Raw genomic sequence first — 21,627 nt, 5'->3', positions numbered from 1 at the left:
GACGGGCACGCGTTGCAAGACCAGCTGCTCTGGGGCGTCTCCAAGCGCCTGTGGGGCAGGGGGGCCTGGAGGCAGGTCCAGCTTTGCTGTCGGCCTCAGGCAGCTGGGAGGTGCCAGGTTTAGTCTTGCAGAAAGCAAACTCCTTGGAGAATCTTAAGTCCTCCCCATGTGCCCCGCTGTACAGGGCACACCTGGAGCCCCACTCCCACCCTCTGGCAGGGAATTCCCACTAGAGCTGAGTGCGTGCTGGAAACACGACAGGCAGCTGGTGAGACCAGCCTCTCAGGGTCACAGACGTCCTAGCCCAGCCGGGGCAGCTGTCCAGGGAACCGCCCCAAAGCCTGAGGAGCCGCCACCAGGGGGAGCCGGAGAGCCTGTTGGGGGGGACACCCAGGGAACTTCAGGCAAATGTCTCTGAAGCTGGTGCTTCCAGCCAGGGAGAGACACGCGCACATGCTTGACTCAGTGCGGCATCGGCACTTTTTAAACGATTCCACAAGAACCAGGTGAGGCGGCGAGGGCTGGCCGGGCCGTGGGGTGGGGGTCAGACTGGACAGGGACCCAGGCAGCCAGCAGAGCTGCCATGAGCCCAAGGTGGTGCTTCCACGGCAGCGGCTCTTCCGTACACTTTAAGACACGAACAGCTGTTCTGCTCAGTCATAAATACACAATTTTATTTGCTATTTTCAGGGGAAACTTAGGCATTAAACTGTAAGGTGATAAAATACGGATACCTAAAAAAGTACAAAAGTATAAATATCCCCTTAGAATAAATTTTAGTGAATTAAGTCTTAATATCTTTAAATTAAAAAAACAAACAAACCACAAGCCTATCTATTATCTCAAGGTCACAAATCAAACGACGCGAAGCAGTCAGCGGCGCCCCACGGTATCCCCGAGGCTCCAAGGGGAGGGAGGGTCTCGGGGCCGAGTGTGCCCATGGAAAGGTCAGTGTGAAGCCAAAAACGCTGAACCACGCACAAGAGACCTTACAAAAGGAGGTAAGTCCTAGTGCTGGAGAACTTGGTTCATCAGGTAATATTGGCAAAGGAGAAGAGGGGCAGGCGAGAAGCCTCCGGTAGCGTCTGGAGCCAGGAAGGTTGGCATCCGGACGGGATGGGGGGCACAGGTCCCCGACCCGCTGGGGAAGGTCAGCTCTCAAAGCGCGCAGACAGCCGTCCTCAAAGGAATCCGATCCGGCAGCTCCAGCGTCAGGCAGGGGCTGGCCATGCAGGCTCCTCCCCAGCGCCCCAGAAATGTCAGAGAACTGCATAGTTACACGAGCGCGTGAGCCGGCAGAGGCTGTCCGTGTGCGCTGTCAACACCCGACCTCCAGCGTGGCCTGGAGTCTCAGCTCCGGGAGCCCGTGGACAGGCCTCCCGCCCCGCCCTCCAGCCCAGGCGAGAGCAAGGCACTGCGGGGCGCCGGCTGCCCCCGCGCCCCCGGGCGGGCCAGACGAGGCAAACTCGTCCCTCCCTTTAAGTGAGGGGACAGGTCCGCCCAAAAGGCAGCAGCACTTTCAGGCGCCTCTAGGAAGCGAAAGCACTGGCAGTCTGTCCATACGGGGAAAGAAAGGACGCCACGGTCTCGTCTGGAAACTACAAACGGAGAAGCCTGGGTCGGCCCGGCCGGGTCAGGCCCAGGAAGTAGTGAACATGCGGAGGCCGGGAGAGACCACCAAGCCGTCACGTCTGGGAGGCACAGCAGACCCCCTGCCCCAAGGACCAGGGTGGTCAGAGGGCACCCAGAGCCCAGGGCACTGTGCCCACCCTCCTACCAGCAAGGCCCAGGCTCCACTACAGACTGTTTATGTAGCACCAAGAACGCAGTCCTTGAAATGATCTTCGGTGATGTAAGGGCCAGTTCAGGAGCCCTGCCTCGGGCCCGAGCGGCACTTGGGAAGCCGAGCGGAGGTCCCGCAGAGATGCCCGCCCAGCAGGAGCTGCCTGCGAGCAGTGACGCCTGGCTTCGGACAGCTGGTCCCGTCTCTCACCACCCACCTCAGAGGCAAAAAAAGCATTCACACCCAGATCTCTAGAGAAATTGTCAAAAGCAGGTTTCTTCTCATGGCCAAGCTTCCTCGACGTGGCGGATCATTGCGTCTTGGGAAAAGGTAAAACGTCTCTTCAGCTTCAACAGTGTGTTCCTCACATCCTCGAACCCCGTTCTTGCAAAATCTGAAAATGCCAAAGGCAGACAGTGAGGACTCAGGCCGTGAACAGAAAGGCAGCGTTGCGGGCTGCGGCCCGGGAAGCAATGGACACGTGGAGGCTGCGGGAAACCACCGAGTGACCACACTCGAGGCAGTCGCAGGCCTGTCTCCACGGCGCCTCCGGGGCCGCCTGAGACTCACCAGCGCGGCCCCGGGGGACAGTTCCTCACCAAGGCCCAGAGGACCCCAGCCGCATCTCCCGCAATGGCCTCCCAAGGGTGGGAGGCTCCCCCCTCCCAAGGGTGCCAGCGCCCACCTAGGGGTTAACTGCCCCCAAACCTTGATTTTCTCTCCAGCTCAGCTTGGTCCAGGTGGAAGACACAGGTGTGCGACCAGGGCCCCCACCCAACCGGCCCTCATTTTCCTTCCATGCCCCACTGCAAACCACACCCCTCCACCTGGCCCCCCAGGCCTGCCCTGTCACCCCCTCGTCCACACACTGCCTGGCTGAGTCTTGTCTTCTGTAACCAGACCCTTGGCCTGGGGGGCCGGCTCCCTCCTTGTAACCAGACAGGGCTCTGGGACACATCCCTGACCCCAGGTACCAGGACAAGAAGGCCACTGCCCAGCCAGGCCGACCCAGCCCAGGCCAGAGCAGTAAGATGACCTTCCTTGCGACCTCACTGGCAGCGAAAGAGGCCTCCTGGGGGCACTTTCCACTTGTGTTTCGGAGCTGAGAGAGATACGGCCCTGAGAAGAGGTGCTGAGCCCTGGATCCCCCGAGCTCGGGCGGCGCCTGGGAGGGTGAGCTCACACGGAGGCTGGTCAGGGGAGGCCCTGCGGGCACGGGCAGACTGCGGTCTCAAGGCCAGGGGCTCCCCACCGGCACAGCCGCCTGGGGCAGCCTCTCACGTCCCGCGGGCGTGCTCCAGTGACTCAGGAGAAGGTCCAACTGTCCAGCCCACCTCGACAGCCCCCGCCTGCCATGGCGTCCGACAGCTCCAGGCCTCCAGGCCGCCCTCCTGCCCTGCCTACCACCAGCCGCCAGGGAGGTGCACCTTCTGCCGGGCTGGGGGTGCAACGGGCTGAGGGCCCCTCCTCAGGCTGGACGGGGCAGGCCCCCAAGTTGGACTTGCCTGCTCACTGGGAAAGGCCTGGACGGGGACGTGGCCTGAGAATAAGACCTGGGGCGATCTCAGGAGGGCCTGCGGCCCTGGCCCCATGGCAGTCTGAAGGAAAAGCTGGAGTCTGGGGGGCCGCGAGCCACCTACTCCATGGAGTCCAGCAGGGCAGCGGGCATCTGAGATTGCAGGACTGAGACATGGGAAGGTCGAGCGGGCTGGGAGTGAGGGACCGTGCGGGAGGGAGCAGCCCGCTGCAGCCGGAGCCCCAGTATTGTCTGCACATGAGGGCAGAGACCTCGCCTGGGAGCTGTGGCGGGCACAGCCCGTCTACCCAGACGGGCTCTCACCTCAGCCGCCGCTGGCAAGAAGGCCTGAGCCAGCTCGCGGGAACAGAGCAGGCGGAGCCCGGTACATGGTAGGGCCCCCGAGGGCCGGGCTGGTCCAGGTCCAGGGCAGCACCCCCAGCGATCCACACCCGGAGTCAGGGTCTCCTGCAGGCACCCGTGACAGCCGTAACGGGGGTGGTGCTGATAGAAGCCCCGCCTCCTCCGGGAGGCTGGCTCCTCTGCGCTCCCGCACCCCCATTGCGGTTCACCTCCGGCCGGGCTGAGGCTGAGCTGAGCCCAAAGGGGCGGTCACTCCAAGCTGAGGCGGGCCCTACCCGCAAACTGCACGCCTGACTTCAGGCTGAGAAGAGGGAAGTGAGAAACGAGTGTCAGGACCGTCACAGCTAACGGTCATCGCATCTATCCGGCATGTCCCTTTTCTTGGTCCACGTGGCCGCTGCAAAGTTTAAAACGACAGCTGGAGCCCGCGCTGCACGGGCCCAGACCAGGCCCTGCAGACTTTGCTCAAAGGGCCAGGCGGCAGACACCGCACAATCTCCAGGTCAAGAGGCACACTGAGGATATTATGTATTCGTACAACCACCAGAAAAACCACCAGTAACAACGAAGAAGCCATTCCTGGCCCATGCCCCCAGACCAGACCTCAGGGCTTGGGGGACCCTGGGCGACGCTGGCGCCCAGCCCCTCTGAGCTCCACTTCCGCTGGCAATGCAAGGGGGCAAGCCTGGCGCTCCCTGCTGATCGGGTTCTGGCCAGGAGGAAGCAGGGGCCTGATGAGCAGCAGGGCTGAGGGGCACCCCAGGGTCTCCCAAAATGGCCAACCGGAGGGTTGGCACAGACCCCTGTCCACCAGCAAGCCTCATGAGGCGCAGGGAGCAGGGCATCAGGGCCCACCCTCTGAGGCACAACACTGACTCCTCAGCCCTGAGCCAGGGGGTGGCTGGGACAGGGTGGGGAGACCGTGAAGCTGGGGCTGCGTGTCCCCGGGAGGCACAGGCCCGAGGCCCAGCTGCACCCCCAGGCAGATACACACAGCGCCCGGGGGCCCTGGCCAAGGTCCCACCCCAACGTGGGCATCCTTCGGGGGACACAGAGCCCCGCTCCCGGACAGATTGGCGCGGGTACTGAACACGGAAGGGCCTCTGTCAACTACAGGTGCGGGGCAGACACAGCGTGGGAGGCGGGGCTCAAGGAGGCGCAGGCGCATGGTCAGTTTTGAGGGCGGCAGGCTCACCGTGACATTTACACTTAATCTGAGTCACTGTCACCGGGACCCGTGTCCTCGTCGTCACTCTGGCTCAGCACATGGCGGGCGGCAGGGAGGAGAAGAAGAGAGGGCGCGTCAGTGCAGGCGGGGTGGGGGGCGGGGGGCGCCCACCCTTCAGTGCGGGCAGGGCGGGGGCAAGGGAGCCCACCCAGACGGGCCAGACTCCTCGGAGCAGCCATGCTGGCCACAGTGGAGCGAGCCACGCTGTCCCTGGGTCCCTGAGGCTGCAGAGTTCTCCTTCCCTCCACGTTGTGAAGCACTGGGCCAGGCCCAGAACCTGGCCGTTACCTTCAGCTCCTGGGAGGCCATGACCTCCAGGACACAGGGTGGGGTCAGCTGGCCAGGGGGCTGGAGGTTGCGATCAGGCACATGGGCGATCGATCACTGATCCATGGATCAATCATGTCTACCTAACCAAGACCCATAGACTGGCTGGACATAGGTTGGGGGTGCGTGCCTGGGGGCAGGGCCCCGTGGCCCCAGGGGCACCTCTGTGAACTCCAGGGGCCCACTTTCTGGCCTCCGCCCCACACCCGCTCTGAGCTTCCTGTGCAACGCATGCCTGACCCTGGCACCTGGGCCCCTTGTCCGGCTGCCCCGCCCCCACTCTCTCAGGTCACTTCTCCCGAGACGTGTGTGTGGGGGAGGCCAGCTCCAGCCGCGGCCCAGGGAGGGGCAATCATGACGGGGCCCCCGGACCTCACGGCACTGCTCCCACCAGGCCACACACAGGCGCCCCCGACGACACCCCACCTGGCGCCCACGGCTTCCCATAGCTCTGAGGCCCCCTCTGCTACCGCCCCCATTTAGAAGCTACTGTGGTGACCACACTCCAGGACCAGGTATTTCTGGAGAGAGAAACAAGGCCGCGCTTCCACTGGCAAAGGGATCTGGGGTCACGCCCGGAGCTCCGGCGGCACAGACTCGTCCTCCCGCAGCTGAAAAGCACCTGAGGGAGATGAGCCTGATGGTTGCCTGGGGAGCTCGGCTACGCGAATTTTTCAAATTCAGAAATAAAAGCTGCTAAAAATAGACAACTTACAAAGAGCCCTGCAAACACTCAGGGAGACGAGGCTCCTCTAGAGGCTGGGGCTCTGGGGAGGTGGGCCGACTCTGAGCCCGAAGCCCCACCCCAGGCAGGGCATCAGCACTCCTCACCTCCGGACCCTGGTAGAGCCCCTGGCGAGGAGGCGCCTGCAGCCCTGGAGGAGGGGCACGGTCACCACGGACTGTGGGCGTGCTGACCCTGTGGTCCGTCCCGAGCCCACACCTCCAAGGAAGACCCTGAAAGGCTCCCAGCAACAGTTCTAGGCCCAGAGCAGACGGGGTGCCCCTGGGCAAGCGTGTGGGGAAGGCCGGGGAGCCCCAGTTTTACATCATCAGGTAGAGCCCTTCCGACTCAGGCCTTTCCCATACCCCCTTAGAGCACCTCTGACGGGCACCTGAGCCTCCCGCAGGGCCGTCTGTGGGCCTGGCCTCACGGGCTGGCCGCCACGGAGCCCTGGGCCCCCGGAGCTGACTGCAGGGTCGTCCAGGCACCGCTTGGCCCACAGGTTCGGAAGTCCTGCCCATACTGATGCTGGACTCTGCACTGACAGACACATCTGGAGTCCTGACCCAGGACGAGCCCAGAAGACATGCCGTTAGAACCCGTCACCTCCAGGCAAGGGTAGCAACCACCCTGTCCGTTTTCACCGTGGCCGCACTTGAGCTGCTCTGGGGAGAAGTGCCCGATGGCCCACAGGGAGGGGCTGGTGCCGCGCCAAGAGCGTACTCCGTGGAGTTGAAGAATCACACACCTACCAGATCTGCCCCGTCTACTCCCACACCAGGGACAGAGGCCCTGCCCTCCAGCCTCAACGTCCCGTCCCCAGGAAAACATCAAGGAGAAGTGCAGCCCCCACCAAAGAGGGCACTTTCAGGAGCAGGCCGTGGGCAGGGGCAGTGAGGGCGGGGGCCTGGGTGTCCAGCAACCCCACGGCCCACGGCCCAGGGACGTCTGCGCCCTCTGTTCCCGAGTTTCGCTTCCGACATGCCTATGGAAAATGAGGGACAACAGAGCAGATGCACAGGGTGAGCGGGCGGCCGCGAAGCCCGCGAGGCTGCAGCACAGGGACGACGGTGAGCGGCGACGCGGGAAGGAGGGAGCCAGCCCGGCGGGCGGCGGGCACGGTGCACCCACCTTGGCCTTCTCGCTGGGCTCGCTGGCGGGGCCGTGTGGCGAGTTGTGCAGCTCCTTGGAGACCACACACAGGAACTCAGCCTGGTCCTCGCTGCCATAGTTGTAGGAGGAGCCGATGCTGACCAGCTGGGGGAGAGAGGGCCAATGGGACATGGGTTGAGAGCTGCCCCCAGCTCAGGACCAGCCCACCGGGAGGGAAGTCTTCGGAGACACCCAGCCGAAGAAGCTAGGGACAGGGTTCAGTCGAGAGACTTTTTATGAACTTACTGAAAACCCCGTCTCCAAAGGTCTAGGCTCAGGCTCAGATGCATGCGCGCGCACACGCATACACACACACACACACACACACACACAGCCATGCGGGACGGGCCTCCTGTGCTGCACATCCAGCTCCTCTGGGGGGTCCTGGCTGGGCCCACAGGGGACAAGCAGTGACCAGGGAGGGGAGTGTGGCGCTGGAGCTGGCAGCGAGCAGGCAGGGCGCTGGGGGCCCCTCAGAGCCGGGCCCAGGAGGGGGCTACAGTGCTCTGCCCTGTCCGTGAGCATGGGCCAGAGCACACGTGCGTGAGCACACTCGAGGGCGAGCCCCTCGGGGAAGCCAGGACTGGGGCTTCCTCACGCTGGGGCTGCTGACCGAGGAGCGGTTGAGGAGGGCTGAGCCGGCACCTTTCATGACGATTCACAGGGGCACCAAGAACAGTGTGATTATTTCAAAATACCCCCGAAAGGCGTCACCTTAACCAGGAGAGATGCCGGGAGCCCTTTAACTTCTCCCTTGGGTAGTCTACTCCAGGGGACACTCTGAGGAGCCAGAGGGGCCAGCGGGGTCATGGGGTTGTGAGGTCAAACCTCAGAGTCTCAGCCTGAGACACAGGCACAGGGACACTGAGCTTGTGGGGGCGCCGGCTACTCACAGGACACCCTGGCCGTGGGCAGAGGCCCCCAGGTAACGAACTGCAGGCCCCTGGCACGAGGGGCAATGTGCCCGCGGGACCGTCAGAGTGCTCTGGACGGGGCAGCAGGTGGGTGGGAGGAAGTGACTCAGCTCTCGTCCTTTCTCCCTGTGGTCCTGGCCAGGGCCTGCTGATGAAGCGAGCGGCTGGGTCGGCCAGAGTCAGCAGCGCTGCTCAGTCACGGGCAGGACAGGGCAGGAGCCCGCCGGGCAGCCCCCCAGGAAGGGCCCTGGTGCCTACAGCAGCACCAACAGCCTGGGGGGCCGAGGTGGACACAGGCCAGGGGGTGGGGGGTGGAGGACACACACACAGATACACACCCCCCCCCCATATACACAAGGATGGACACACACAGATACACACACACACACCTATACACACAAGGACAAACACACATACACACAGATATACACACATACACACACAGATATACACACACACACGGATGAACACACACACACACAGATATACACACACATACGCCTATACACACAAGGACGGACACACACACACACACACACACAGATATACACACATACACACAGATACACATACACACACAGATGGACACACACACGCACACACACAGAGAGATACACACACGCACCTATACACACAAGGACGGACACACACACACACACATAAACATACACACACAGATATGCACATATACACACAGACCTGTATACATAAGAACGGACACATACACACAGATACACACATACAGAGAGACATACACACATACGTACACACACACAGAAACACACATAGGTACACACATGCACACACACAGATACACACACGCACAGAGATACACACGTAAGTACACACATGCACACAGATACACATGGGCACACACAATCACGCACACACACAAGCACACACACGTATATACACACAGGCACACAAAAACACATGCACACACGTGTATATACACAAGGACACAGGTGTACACGTGCACACATGTACACACACGGGTACACAAGTACACACAGAAGCACACACATGTATATACTCAAGGACACACGTATACACACACGAGCACATCTCTACGCACACATGTAGAGATGCCACAGAGAAGCCCAGGGAACAGTCGTACCACAAAGAAGTGAGTGGACGAGGAAAGATAACTGTGGAGTGAAGACTGGACAGTGGGACCCTAAGACCGACTCCTGCCGCCACCAGCCCCGCGCCCACGACGATCCAGCCTGGGCTGGCACAGGTTGCTGCTGGTGAGAGGCGCGGGGGACACTCTGGGGACCGAGCTTCCAGGAACTGCAGGCCGCCTGACGCCTCATTACTGGTCCCTGGGGCCGGCTGCCCTGAGCACTGGGCAGGGCCTTGGTAATCAGCAGCTTCACTGCCCTGCAGGCTCAGAGGCCTTTACCTGCTCGAACTTCCAGCCATCGGACATGGTGGAGACCATCTGCGTGAGCTCCTCCTCTTGACACTGCAGGACACGGTACACGTGCTTCAGCGGCACCTGCAAGAGCAGACACGGGGGAGTGTTCCCACGCCGAGGCCAAGCCGGGGACAGCCCCGGGCCCCGGGGAGGCCCACGGTCCCGCCCACCTCTCAGCCCAGGTCGTGACGCCCACAGGAACACCAAAGAAAACAAACATGCTGGAACAGCTACTGTCTTCTGCTTCCCCATCCGCCTCCAAAAATATTTCTATTTCTAAATTCCAAAATAAAATGAGTCATGTTCCTGAAACCCGAGAACACCTGTGGCTGGATGCAAACACATGAAGGCAGCCCTGCCTGCGCCCTGAGGAGCCTTACCAAGCGTCTGACCCCAGCAGCAGGACTGGCCTGGGCCCCGCCCTCGGAAGACAGCGCTCAGCTGAGCACGTGGCTCGGACAGGAGCCCGTGGGCCTTCCTGTCTGCGCACCCCCACCCCAAACTCCACCCAGCTCCACTCCCAGCCCGGGCCGCACTGCCAGAGCTCTGCCCTGACGCCACCCCAGGGACGGGGTCGCAGCCCCAGTGCTCTGGTCCCCACACAGCCCAAGAGCCTTCACTGGGGACACACGGAGGGCGCTGAGCGCTGCCCCGCCCGTGCGGGTCTCGCCCACGTCCCCACGGGGTGGGGGGTGTGACGGCACAGGCACAGAGGGCCGGGCCGGCCCAGTCACGGGCTTTGTCTTTGAGAGGGCTGGCAGCAGGGAGCCAGGCCGCACACTGGCCAGAGATGACTGTGGGGCCTGTGGCCGCATCACCTGCCCTCCCCCAGTCCCTGACCAGCCACCTGGAACGGCCGATCTCAGCAAGCTCTTCAGAGAGGCCGAGAGTGCCAGCCCTGGGGCTGCAGGGCCCTGGGGGGAAGCCCGGCTTGGGAGGCAGTGGCAGGGCGGTGAGAGGGTGGAGACTCTTAGGAACTCCGGCTCTCAGGGAAAGCGTGCACAGCAGCCCCGGGTGGGGGCCCAGGCAGGGGCTGCACTCTGCAGCCACCGCAGAGCCTGGCACCACGACAGGACCACTGCCGAGACCCTCAGGAGCCTGCCTCGGGGAAGGTGTCAGACAGCTGCCTCAAAACGCACTGGCCCAACAGGCAGTGGAGTGCCCGTGCCAGCTCCAGCACGGCTGACCGTGGCCAAGTGCAAACAGGTCCCATGTGGACTCCATGCCCTTGGGACAGGGTCAGCATCAAGAGCTGTCCACTGAGCCCTTCCTTCCAGATCAGAGCCAAGCCTGCTCTGCCTACACCCCCACCCCCATCCCCGTCAGCACCAGCCCACTGCCGGCTCCCCCAGGCTCCCCGCAAGCCTTCCAAGTGGGCCAAGGAGTTGGCCACCACAGGACCTTTGCACTTGCGGAGCTCTGCCTGCAACACCCGCCCCGAGACGGCTACACACACAGAGGCCCATGGAGGCCTCTTGCTTGTCCTCTGCCTCTCCTCACTGGCCAGGGCGCCAGCTGGCAGGCACTGCGAGAGGCGCCCGGAGGGCAAGGCAGGGCACAAGGACAGCTCCAGAGGAACTGGTCAGCTGGGAGAAGGGAGTGAGCCACGTCACCAAGCAGGTCTCGGAAGGGTTCTGGTGCCAGTCACCCATCTCACCTGTGATGTTTTGCTGTCTCGCTCTCTAATTTTGTCCTTGACGAGTTTTATTAGTGAGGTGATATTGTAAAATTCCGCTTCCTCCAATACCCCTAGGATAAAGAAAAATAACTAATTTCCACCAGATCAAATAAATGCTGTCTCTGCCCCGCAGTGAACCCAAGGCCCATGCACACATAAAACAGACAAAAACACACATGTATACACTAAATAGATGCTGCAGAAAAAGATGCAGACAGGTGGTCACAGGAGCAAGATGGGCCAGAATGAAGGAGGGAGCGGGCATAGCTTAACAAGCAAAACGGGGCCGAGCCCTGGGCTCTCAGGACACCTGGCTCCATGCCAGGAGCCGGAGCATGGCCAGTGTCTGCAGACACGGGCAGAACACAGAGCCAGCGGCCGGGCTGCCCCGGAGGGGAGCAGACCCAGGGTGGGCGATCCCGGGGACCCCAGGAGGGGCGTGGCCCCCAGGCAGTGTCAGCCAGGACCCCCAGAGAGCAGCGGGCCCCGAGCCAGAGCCGCCCTCCCCGAAGGACAGGGAGTGAGAGAGCCGCAGCCCCCAGCGGGCAGGCTGGGCCTGAGACGAGCATCTGCTCGGGAGGGAGCTGGGGAAGGAGTGGGGCTCCGCTCCCAGGGTTGGAGGGCCCCCACCGCCTGCCCCTCCCCCTCCGACTCACCTTCCTCTGCCAGGTCTTTGTTAATGACCAGCTTCCCATGTCTCAGGTAGTTCAGCACGGGCCCAAAGTAGGTGGGGTCTCTGTCGATTAAGTAGGCACCTGTTTCATCCTGCAGAGAGCAAGAGACAAGCTGAGCCCAGACAACAGGGTGGTTTCTGCAGCTGGCCACCAGGCCACGGCTAGAGGGGTCTCACCCACAACTGGCGCGTCAGCACTTGTGGCACTTCAGGGGACCCCAAGCAGCTTCGCCTACCTCAGCCACCCGCGGCTTCTGGCCCTGGCCCGTCACCACTGCAGGTGAAACCGAGTCTCAGCTCTGTGGCAGCAAGGTGACCGCCACTCAGAGGCAGGGGTGCCATGCACAAGACCTCTCTGCTCAGCTCCCAGGACTCCTGAGGCGGGATCACCTTTTGCTCAGTCAGGCCCGCCCTCTAGTGACCCCACTCTCTCCCCGGCACAGAGGCTGATGGCCGCCCTGCTCATTTCGGGGCTCCTCCCTGGGCAGGACTGGGGTGGGGTCCCAGGCTCAGGGAACAGAGCTTCCCCGTGACTGACCACTGAGGACCCCTCCCCGATAGGCGGCGTCTCCAGGGCCTGTCTTCAGAAGGCGCCCCTCCGGACCTGGTGGGCCCTGCCCCCCCCGCAGGGCCAGTATCTTTCTGATGCCTCGCTGCCCGAGGCAGGCCTTTGGCGTCAGCTCAGCGCCATCCAGGCGTGGCTGACGGAGGTGGACACACATGCCCTGGCACAGGGGAGGCTGTGGTGCCCATTCGTGGGCGCACCAGTGGAGGCCTGTGGCAGCCCTCGGTGCAGAGGCGGGGCAGGGTCTGTGCCAAGGACAAGAGTCTGGGGTCCACAGAAGGCCACGGCCCCGCCTCTTCCAGGACACCGTGTCCACTGCTCTCTGGTCTGCTGAGTGCGACCTGGCCCAGGCTGCCATCCAGCAGGGCTGCCGGCTCCTCCCCTCACAGGAGCCCCCTTCCCTCTGCACCTGGGCCAAGGGCCCCAGGACTCCGCTGAGACAAGCAGGTGACTCTTAAGTTAGGAAGTGTGGGGCTGGCCTCCCTGTCCAGCAGGTGCCTGCCGGGATGAGGCTGAGGTCCTGGAGGCAAGGGCCATGGAGGACGCAGGGGCGGCTGACGGGCCGAGTCTCCAGTGCAGCGTCAGGGTGCTCACGGTAGGAGGGGGTGCAGTAGAAGCCCCTGAGCCTCCTGGACATGGTGAGCCCAAGGGTGCCAGAGCCACTCTCAACTGTGAGGCAACGTGCTGTGCGAGGGCCCCCTTCTCCCTCGTGCGCATAGAGCCCGGAATTTCGTGCAGTAAATCTGGAGGCCTCAAGGGTTTTCCGTCGAGTCCATGAGGAGCAAAGGCGGCCTCCGGGATGGACCAGGGGATGTGAGGACGCATGCCTTCCGTGTACTTCTACCGTTTTCTATCTCGACTGCCTCCATGCCAGAGCACGGCTGCCCAGAGCTGGGCACCTACCCACCCTCAGGGCACATGTGCCAGCTCCCCAGGGTCCCAGGACCCACTGCCTGAGCTGGCCTCCAGGGGCTGGGGCCAGCCGGAGTGGGCTTCAGAGGGGCCCCTGACACTCCATGTGTCTCCCCTGCAGCGTCACCAGCTGAGGGCGGGACACTCAGTCCAGCGGCTGCCACGCCGGCCCTGCACCCACTCCGGGGAGGGAAATCCCCCAACCTGGCCCTGGAAGTGCAGGCCCCAGGCACCCTGAGATGCTGCAGGGAAGTGGCCAGCTCCTGGCAGCGACAAGCCCGCCTCTCCAGGACGGACCTGAGGAGTCTTCTCGGCGGCCTCCTCGTGGGCCCCACACAGCTCTTGGGCCCAGTCTCTCTGCGAGCACCTGTTCTGATCGGAAGGGCTTCCTTAAGAAACAAGGTCGAGACTCCAGAGTCAGGACAGGCTGAGCAGCAGTGTGGGGGAAGTGCTCATTCTACCAAGGCGCACGGGCCCCTGCCCAGAAGAGCACACACGCTCACTTTAGGCGCACAGGCAGGAGCTCTGCAGAAGCCGCACCCCCAGCACTGAGCCCATGCTGGAGCCCACGCTGCTGGAGCGCATCTGTGCTGGCGAGGGCAGCCGTGCCCTGGGCTGTGACTAGGTTGCACCCGGGGTCGCCAGGGCCCTGGGCCCTCACGCTGTTTGTGTGTAAGCGGCCCCGGGGCATCCAGCCTAAGGCAGAAATAAAAACAGAGCACAGAAAGAGAGAAGACCCCTCGTCCCAGATTCAGCAGCCTCGGGCTCACCTGAGCCACAGGACAGGGAGGGCGGTCTCCGTGCTGTCTAGTTGGCAGCAGGTGAATGCCGCCGGGCACCAACTCACGGGAGGATGAGCTTGTGACGTGTGCCTGGCCTGGCCAGGCGGACAACAGGCAGGAAGACTCGAGGCTCTCTCTCCTGCCCTCAGTTTATATAACAAGCCTGTGTCACATTCTTATAGTGGTGAGGCTTGAGGGTTTTATTTTTTTGTAAAAGAGCCAGAATTAAGATTGCTTGCTCAACAAACCTTTTTAAAAATTGACTATCCCCTCTTCTCGCCAAGTTAGCGTGTGACCTGCTTCCGCAGTGCTGGCTTTGAAATATACATCCACCCAAAGGCACAGAGAGAACGGCTGAGCTTGCTCATGAATATTTAACAGAGGCCACGCCCACCAGGCGTCTCTCTCTGTCTGCTCTCTCTCCCGCCCTGCCTGGGGCTGAGCCGAGGGCTCCAGTGAACAGTGAACCTGGGCCTTGGGCCACAGAGGCAACACCCTGGCCACAGCCAGGAGTGCCCTGCCCGCGTCCCTCCTCTGGAGAAGCCCATGCCACAGGCACCCACGGGACCCCTGACCTGCAGTCAGAGGAGGGAGGCAGGGAGGGGAATCCCGATGGGACACCCCATGCACCCCCACCCCAGCCCCTGGTGCTGGTTAGGGGGCAGCGCACCTGCCCGCCCATGCCCGGTCCGCATGGTCCAGGCAGGTTTGAACGCCCTGCCAGCAAGCACTGTGGGTCAGAGCAGGCAGCCGCCCATGCACAGGGCCATAAAAAGGAAAAGGGCCATAAGGGACGCGGTGGAGAAGCCGGGCCCTCAGGCGAGACTGTAAACAGAGGAATCCTGTTTCCGTCTCACTGTACCCGGCTCCTCTCAGCCACCTTCACAACTGCAGCAGACACACCAGGAAACACAGTGTGATCGTGGCTGTCGGCCACCGGAGGCTACAAGTTAAGGGGGCTGAGTGTCCCCAGCTAAACGCAAGGTGTGCTGTCAAAATTCCCCATCTGAGAGCTAAACGCAAAAGCGTGGAGTTATCTGTGCACAAACATGTGCAAGCAACATAATTAGAAAGACATTTCTCTCTGAAATTACCCACTTAAGGGATTCTGTGTCACTTAAAACCTTCACCTCTGCCTGCTTTTCTCTTAAGTTTTCTACAGTATGGCAAGTCCCTGACCTAGAAGAGGCCTGAGGCATTACCAGTTCCAAATGAGGAAACGGAGGCCAGAGAGCAGAGGCCCGCAGGGGCAGCGGCTGCACTCACGAGCGTGGGAGAGCCGGCAGCCCTGACCGCAAGCCGCCCTGCGCACCGTGGAGGGGCACCCCCGCGGCACACGCAGGGAACGGAGGGGAAGCAGGGCCCTGGGCCCCCAACCCCAGGTGCCTCACAGTCCTACCATGTGGCTTAGGAACAGAATCTAGGGTGACACCCACGACTCCAGTGACGCTGACTCAGAAGCAAACCACAGGTGCGTGATAGGACCCCCACAGGAGGCTCCTGGTTCTTCTCTTAGAACCAATCCACCGGGGGTGGGGGTGTGGGGAATCACACCAAGCTCCCTGAACAAGCAGAGACGGCTCACAGGACCCGGGCCCGCTTGGAGCGGACACTGTATCAACTGTGTGCAGAGACAGGGGCCAGGCACCCAGGTGTGGGGCAGTCGTGAGCAGGACACCGTGGGGAGACCCACCAGCCGTGAACACTTCTGTCAAAGGCAAGGGGGCAGCCACCTGTCCGGACCGCTCAGGTACTTCCCTGCCTACAGACAGTCCAGTTACAGAGCACCTGCACAGAATTCCCCTACAGATGCCACGCTGCTTATCTTGGTGGGGAGAGAGAGAGAGGAGAGGGGAGAGAGAGAGAGAGAAAGTGAGAGGAGAGAGAGGGGAGGGAGAGGGAGAGGGGAGAGAGAGCGTGAGCAACCAGGAGGTCAACCTGAGATGGAAACAGGCAGGAACCACGGGAGAGAAGCAGCCGCAGACAGGGCCCAGGGTCCCTGGCACAAAGCTCCCCAGCGCCTCTGCCAGCCTGGAGGCGAGGCCCCCTCAGGCCTGGAGTTTCCAGTCCCCTGGATGCCAGTCACAGCAGGCAGGCAGGACACTGCAGCCAGGATGTCCACCACAGGCTCATGCCGCACCCGCTGCTCCTGAGGCCCCCACGGCACCGCCTTGCTGGCTCCTGGCAGCCTCTGTTCTCCTCTGAGCCCGGTCCTGCTGGCAGAGCCGGTACAGAGTTCACTCTCCCTTCTTGCCGGGCCGAAGGGCAGGCACACAGCTCCTCTGCACCCTCGCCCAACTCCCCGTCCTCACCGAGGCCTGCCTGCCTCTCCCTTACTGCTTTGAGAAGCCCACCTTGGTCTATTCAGCGGCAGAGCCAGCCCTAGCCAAGCCTGACTTGCAAAGTCGGCCAGGAACCTGGATGCCCAGCCCGAGGACACCAGAGCCCCCCAGAATGGACCCTGATAAGAGACGCAGGGTACACAGCCTCCCTGAGGCCAGAAGTCTGTCCCAGAGGCACACGGCCCAGAGGAGCTGCGCCCTGCAAGCTGAAGGGCATCATGTTTCCTGTAAGCAGGGAACCCGTGTCCCTCCCCCATGGTACAGCCCCAATGCCCAGTGTTGGGAACGGACCCCCCAGGGCCTGTCCTGAGAACTGGCAGCTTGGGAGGCCTGCAGGGGGGTCTGTAGGGCCCAGTGCCCACCCCCCACCAAGGGGCTGGCCCAGCAGCTGGGGCTCTCTGCCAGCGGCATGAAGTTTGCACGCGTTGAGTTAGTGTGTCTAAGTGACAAACGGAAACAAAAAACAAGTTCGAAAGGTGAGAAATTCTTGGGACATTCTTTCTAAAAACAAAGTGCGGAGGTAAATAAAGCCCAGGGAGTGCCATCTCTATTTCCTGCGCTGACGCTGACGCAGTGTGGGGCACCCGGCGGGGGAGCTGACGCCCGCATCCCTGGTCCTCAAACTCCCCTGGGACTCTGGCTCAGAGAAGTCCAGGAACCCAACCCACATCAGGGCAGGTTGGGTTGTGGGTGGAGTCAAAGTCAGGCCTGAGTCTAAGTGGGCCACCGTGAAAAACGCCCCGCAGCCCACCAACTCTAGACCACAATGTGCTGGGCGCTCTGCAGGCTGAGGAGAGCTGCCCAGCGGAGGCCTGGGAAGTGTCCTGTGCTCGAGGCGGCCTGCGGGTGTCCTGGCCGCGCAGACTGTGCCCTGGGTACCAGGCAGAGTCAGCGCGTTTAAAGATGGTTGGCCCAGTGACTGCGGTCCTCGGGCACCTCCGGAAAGCAGTCGAGCGCGGCCACCCCAGGGGAATGCGGCCATGGCCAAGCCCCGAGCCGGCATCTCTATGTTCTCATACAACTCTGTTTGCAAAACAGGCAGGTGGACCACAGCTTTCTGACCGCTGCTGGAAACCGAGGCCAGTCACTGTCCCGCTGGCCAAGAGTGAGTGAAGGCCGCCCGAGCCGTCGGCAGAAAGAGGAACTGCTCTGCAGCAGACGACCACTTCCTCCTGGCCACCCTCGGACGGCTGGCAGCCGAGTCCGCTGGCCTGAAGCAGCTCTCCCCTAGAAGCAAGCCCTTTCTCAGGATGTCCCTGCTCTGACGCGTGGGCTGGTCAGGGCCAAGGGGCCTTGTGAAGAGATGACCGCGGCATCCTCAGCGAGTGAGCCACCCCCTGCACTGGGGCATCCCCCGCCAGGGGCCTGAGCCAGGCCCGGGGCTAGGGCTGAGGACGCGCTCGGAACTCAAGCAAAGTGTGAGATGAAATGCACAGCCCCTGGGGACCGCCGCTCCTGCCTCATACCAGCACCCCAGCCCTCTCGGTGGAGCTACGACGCTCACAGCCTTTCGCCTCTGACTTAGTCACACAGAACATAATCTGCCGTTTCACTCTAAGTAATCCCCACTTCTCCTGCCAAGCGGCTTAAAAGATAGTCCTTCCACCCACACCCCCATCACTTAGCCCTGTCTGTGAAACTCCTTTCACTATCGTTCTAATCCTGAAACTCTAGCCAACACCTGGGGGGTCAGCACAGGCCAAGACCTGTGTAGGATACAGCATGTCATCAGAACACCTTGATGGCCCACCTCTCAGAGACCCACCTGATGCCCCCACACCTGCAGCCCCAAAACTAGGACAAGGGCCCTGCTGAAGGGCAAAGGCTGATGAGAAACGCAGTTTTCTCCAGACCTGGCTCAGTGGCAGAGAATGAAGCCCCTCCCCTGCAAATCCTATTTAATCTGAGTGGCTTCCAACCACCAAGTAGTATTTCCTGTTTCCCTTTAATTCCTAAAGCATCTCCCCACCGAAGCAGGGACGGACTTAACTCTGAACAAACTCAAACCTGTTTTCAACAATGCCACTGGGCCAGGAACCGTGGAATAGAGACAGCCCAAGTGAATCACATGCCGGGTATTTGCACAGCACTTCCAGGAAGAGGTGCTACACCTGGCCCGTTCCTGATGGAAGAGGGCAGAGAAAAATGGCCCAGGACAGCAGATGAACAGAGGCCAAAATGAAGGGCGCAGCCCCGGCCCTGCTGGGGAAGCACCAGGAGGAAGTGAGAACTCGCACTGGGGCTAACTGCAGAGAGAACGTCACGGCCGCCGGGGGCCCAGGTCAGAACAGCAGGCGAGAGAGCAGTGAGCAGCGGGGCCCAGAGACAGCCTGGCTCCCCGCACCCCTAACAACCTGGCTGTCCGCTGTTGAACGAAGCACTCCTCCACAGAGATCTCCTGACACCACCTTTCCCCCCAGGCTTCCCGACAGAGGTCCTTGCCAGACATTCTGTGTTTAATAGCAAGCTCTAGGCACTCTCCCAGCAAACTCCGAACCCATCAGGCTCCTGAAAGATTCCAGCCTTTGTCTGGGAACTCCTCCCTATTAAGTCTCCCCACCCAAACACGACCCAAGCACTACTCTGCAAGCCCAAGTGCTCAATAAACACGAGAAATGTGCCCAGCAGGAAATCTTCCAGTCGGTTCGTCCAGCCCTGTGAATATCCTTGAGGTGTGCGTCCATCAGTCTTAACTATGAGGTCAGGGCTTGCAGATTTTTACACGTGCATCCACATCCTGTTTTCTCTTCCAGCAGATAACTGCTAGCATCCCACTCTTCCAAATGAGCCCCTTTCCCTCCACCCTCAACCTCAGACTCCTTACTCAGGATTTCGTTATCCAGGAGTGAATCTCTGGGACATTCTTTCATCAGAACCAAAGCGGGGAAAACTGAGGAGAATGAGGACCTTATATATTTTGTCATTTGAAGCAGAACACTCTACTACTATGACTAAAGGGAATTAGCATTACTCTTTCTGGCAAGTTCACATCTGTGGCTAAAGCTAACTCATAGTTACTATCAACTCTTTCATGAGACAGAAACCGTATCTGCTGCATTACCTTCATGTTCTGAATTCCAACTTTACAAATAGATGAAAAAGAGCAGCTGTAACACAGATATAATTTATACTCTGATAAATTACCCCCTGCAAAAAACTACTATAAAGTATAATTTTTTAAGTAGTCTTGAGATATTAAAATGAAGGGATAAACTGACTTAACAGGCAAACTATAGTTAATCAGCCCTGAATCAACTGTCTCAGCGCTGAATACACAGCACTGCCTCAAAACAACCCAATGGACAAGAGCAATGTAAAAATGGGCCTCAGCATACAAAACAGAAAGGCTCAAGTAGAAATGCAAGTGAATGACCACTAAGGCTCACTGCTTAAACAGTAAAACATACACCCACACTATAAAAGGAAAATCACAGCTAACAAAAGCCTATTTCTATCCTGGAGATGACTGTCATTTTCTGGGAGGTCAATTCTCTGAGAGCAGAGAGCTTGGTCAAATGCGCAATGGAAACAGCTGGGCAGCCGCGGGGGAGGGTGTGTGTGGGGCGGTGGGAACCGGAGAGCTGGCAGCCCAAACTCTGATTTCTACCCATGACTGGTGGTTTTGTGGTAACTCAAGCTCTCCTTTCCTGATCATAAGGTCATGCCACACAGAGGATGGTGTCGGTCAGGCTTTGCATCCTGAAGACGATATGAATCTTTCTGAGAAGCCTAGGCCTGGCAAATGCTGGGCTGGCAAGGCTCCAAGCCAAGTGCAATTATGTAGGCTCAAGTGAAAGACAGGAAAGTTAGAATAAGACTTGTGGACTAGGAAAAATATAGGTAAAAACTGTTCTTCCAAGTGCCTTTTCTGAGTGTCAATGCTGTTCAGCTCGAGATAGTCTCCTTCAGGCACACAAATCTTGTAAATGTAGTCATCACAATAGTTTCTGCACAACCATAGGAGCATTTAATCTGATGAAAGACAATCGGCAAACCAATCTAGAGATTCCTATCCTTCGGAGAGGGCACTAAGAAAACTAGGTTACTTAGAAGACTGAAAAAAATTTCCTATCTAGCCCTTCCTTAACACTCCTAAGCCATCCCTTAATATGAGCAACCCTCCTTTTGAAAAAGCACTCTATGGACGGCACTTTCTCGGAGTGCTGAGTGGGTGCGTGTTGCGGCTGAAAACCATGGAGCACCAACTCTCTAAATGCAAGTCACTGGGAAAGAGAGGCCACCCGCGTAAACCCCCACACCAACGGTAAGTCAAGCGTCCGGAACGTGAGAAGACGAGAACACCGGGGCTCTCAGATTCCAGGGCCAGTAAGTACACGGGACGGAGAAGAGGTGTTCGCACCAGGGGCCAAAGAATCTAGGGACGAAAGAAAGTAGATCCACAGTAGTCTGGGGGTCTGGAAAACCTCCTCCACAGAAGAGCAGAGAGGGCGAGACAGAGAGGCACCCAGAGGCGGACGGGCAGGGGATCCTTGAGGGTGGTGGGCGCCACAGCGCCATCCTCTCTTTTCCCGGCCCGAGAAAAGGAGTCGCGGACCTGGGTCAAGCTGGTGACAGAGAACGCGGGGATCGGAGCCGAGGCGGATCTCCTCAGCGTGGGGCAGGGGGCGTGCGGCGGGCCGCTGACCAGGGCGACCCGAACTCTCCTGACTGGCCCGCGCGGCCCTCACCTTGTCCGAGTCCAGGTCGGGGTCGGCCTGGCACAAACGGTACAGGAAGGATTTCGGATCCCGGCACAGCGTCTGCCGAGTGGTGAGGAAGTAGGTGCCGCCGACGTTGAGCCGGACCCACTTGGACACGCTGCCGGGACGCTGGGCCAAGGCGCCGAGCCCCGCGCTGCAGCGCCGGCACAGGCCGCCCCCCAGCCCCGCCCCGAGGCCGCCCGGGGCCGGAGGCAGCAGCTCGCAGTGATTCTCCGCCATGATCCCAGCAAGCCCCGCCACAGCTCCTCGCCACCGGAAGCGTCCGGTCTTTAATACAGTCCTCCGAGCTCTGTCCCGCCCACGGGTCCGCCTTCGTAAAGCGCCCACCCCGGCGTCACGCGAGAGGCGGAAGTTCCGGCCCGGAAAAGCGGCCGGCCGTACCCTCTTCCGGCCGGAGCCCGGCGCGGCGTGGCCCGGTGACGCCGACGTGGGCGAGCCGCGGTGGAGCCGGGTGTCGGGCTCGAAAGGGGTTCGCAAGCCTCCGCCGGGCGCGTGCCATGCCTGGACGCCCTGTTCTCGGGCCCAGG

The 21,627-nt window shown here is 60.9% G+C and overlaps 1 protein-coding gene across 3 annotated transcripts; it reads right to left on the bottom strand.

The window, feature by feature from the left end:
• Positions 1 to 653: 653 nt before the first annotated feature.
• KCTD5 (potassium channel tetramerization domain containing 5) lies at positions 654 to 21,601 on the bottom strand. 3 transcript variants are annotated; one of them, XM_061400899.1, is made up of 7 exons: positions 21,068 to 21,458; positions 11,762 to 11,870; positions 11,085 to 11,176; positions 9,413 to 9,508; positions 7,073 to 7,198; positions 4,858 to 4,916; positions 654 to 2,177 (listed from the first exon to the last, which is right to left on the bottom strand). In XM_061400899.1, the coding sequence occupies exons 1-6, from the start codon at positions 21,317 to 21,319 to the stop codon at positions 4,872 to 4,874; spliced, it is 720 nt and encodes a 239-aa protein (XP_061256883.1). In that variant the 5' UTR covers positions 21,320 to 21,458; the 3' UTR covers positions 654 to 2,177; positions 4,858 to 4,871. The 3 variants fall into 3 exon arrangements, with proteins under 3 accessions (XP_061256883.1, XP_061256884.1, XP_061256882.1); XM_061400900.1 differs by lacking the exon at positions 4,858 to 4,916 and having other exon boundaries at positions 21,068 to 21,411; XM_061400898.1 differs by lacking the exons at positions 654 to 2,177; positions 4,858 to 4,916 and adding an exon at positions 4,923 to 6,926 and having other exon boundaries at positions 21,068 to 21,601.
• Positions 21,602 to 21,627: the final 26 nt, after the last annotated feature.

The sequence above is a fragment of the Bos javanicus genome, chromosome 25, assembly GCF_032452875.1.
Source record: "Bos javanicus breed banteng chromosome 25, ARS-OSU_banteng_1.0, whole genome shotgun sequence".
In the NCBI taxonomy this organism is placed as follows: domain Eukaryota; kingdom Metazoa; phylum Chordata; class Mammalia; order Artiodactyla; family Bovidae; genus Bos; species Bos javanicus.
Note: the sequence above shows the minus strand (reverse complement) of the source record. Positions and strands in the feature narration are given on the sequence as shown.

Bases quoted from the DNA above. Each gene is read 5' to 3' on its own strand.
- KCTD5 (XM_061400898.1), bottom strand. From the start codon at position 21,319: ATGGCGGAGAATCACTGCGAGCTGCTGCCTCCGGCCCCGGGCGGCCTC. The intron at 11,871-21,067 runs GTGAGGGCCGCG...TGCTCTCTGCAG, and splicing joins CCGACCTGGACTCGGACAAG to GATGAAACAGGTGCCTACTT. The intron at 6,927-7,072 runs GTGGGTGCACCG...CATTTTCCATAG, and splicing joins AGCCCAGCGAGAAGGCCAAG to GCATGTCGGAAGCGAAACTC.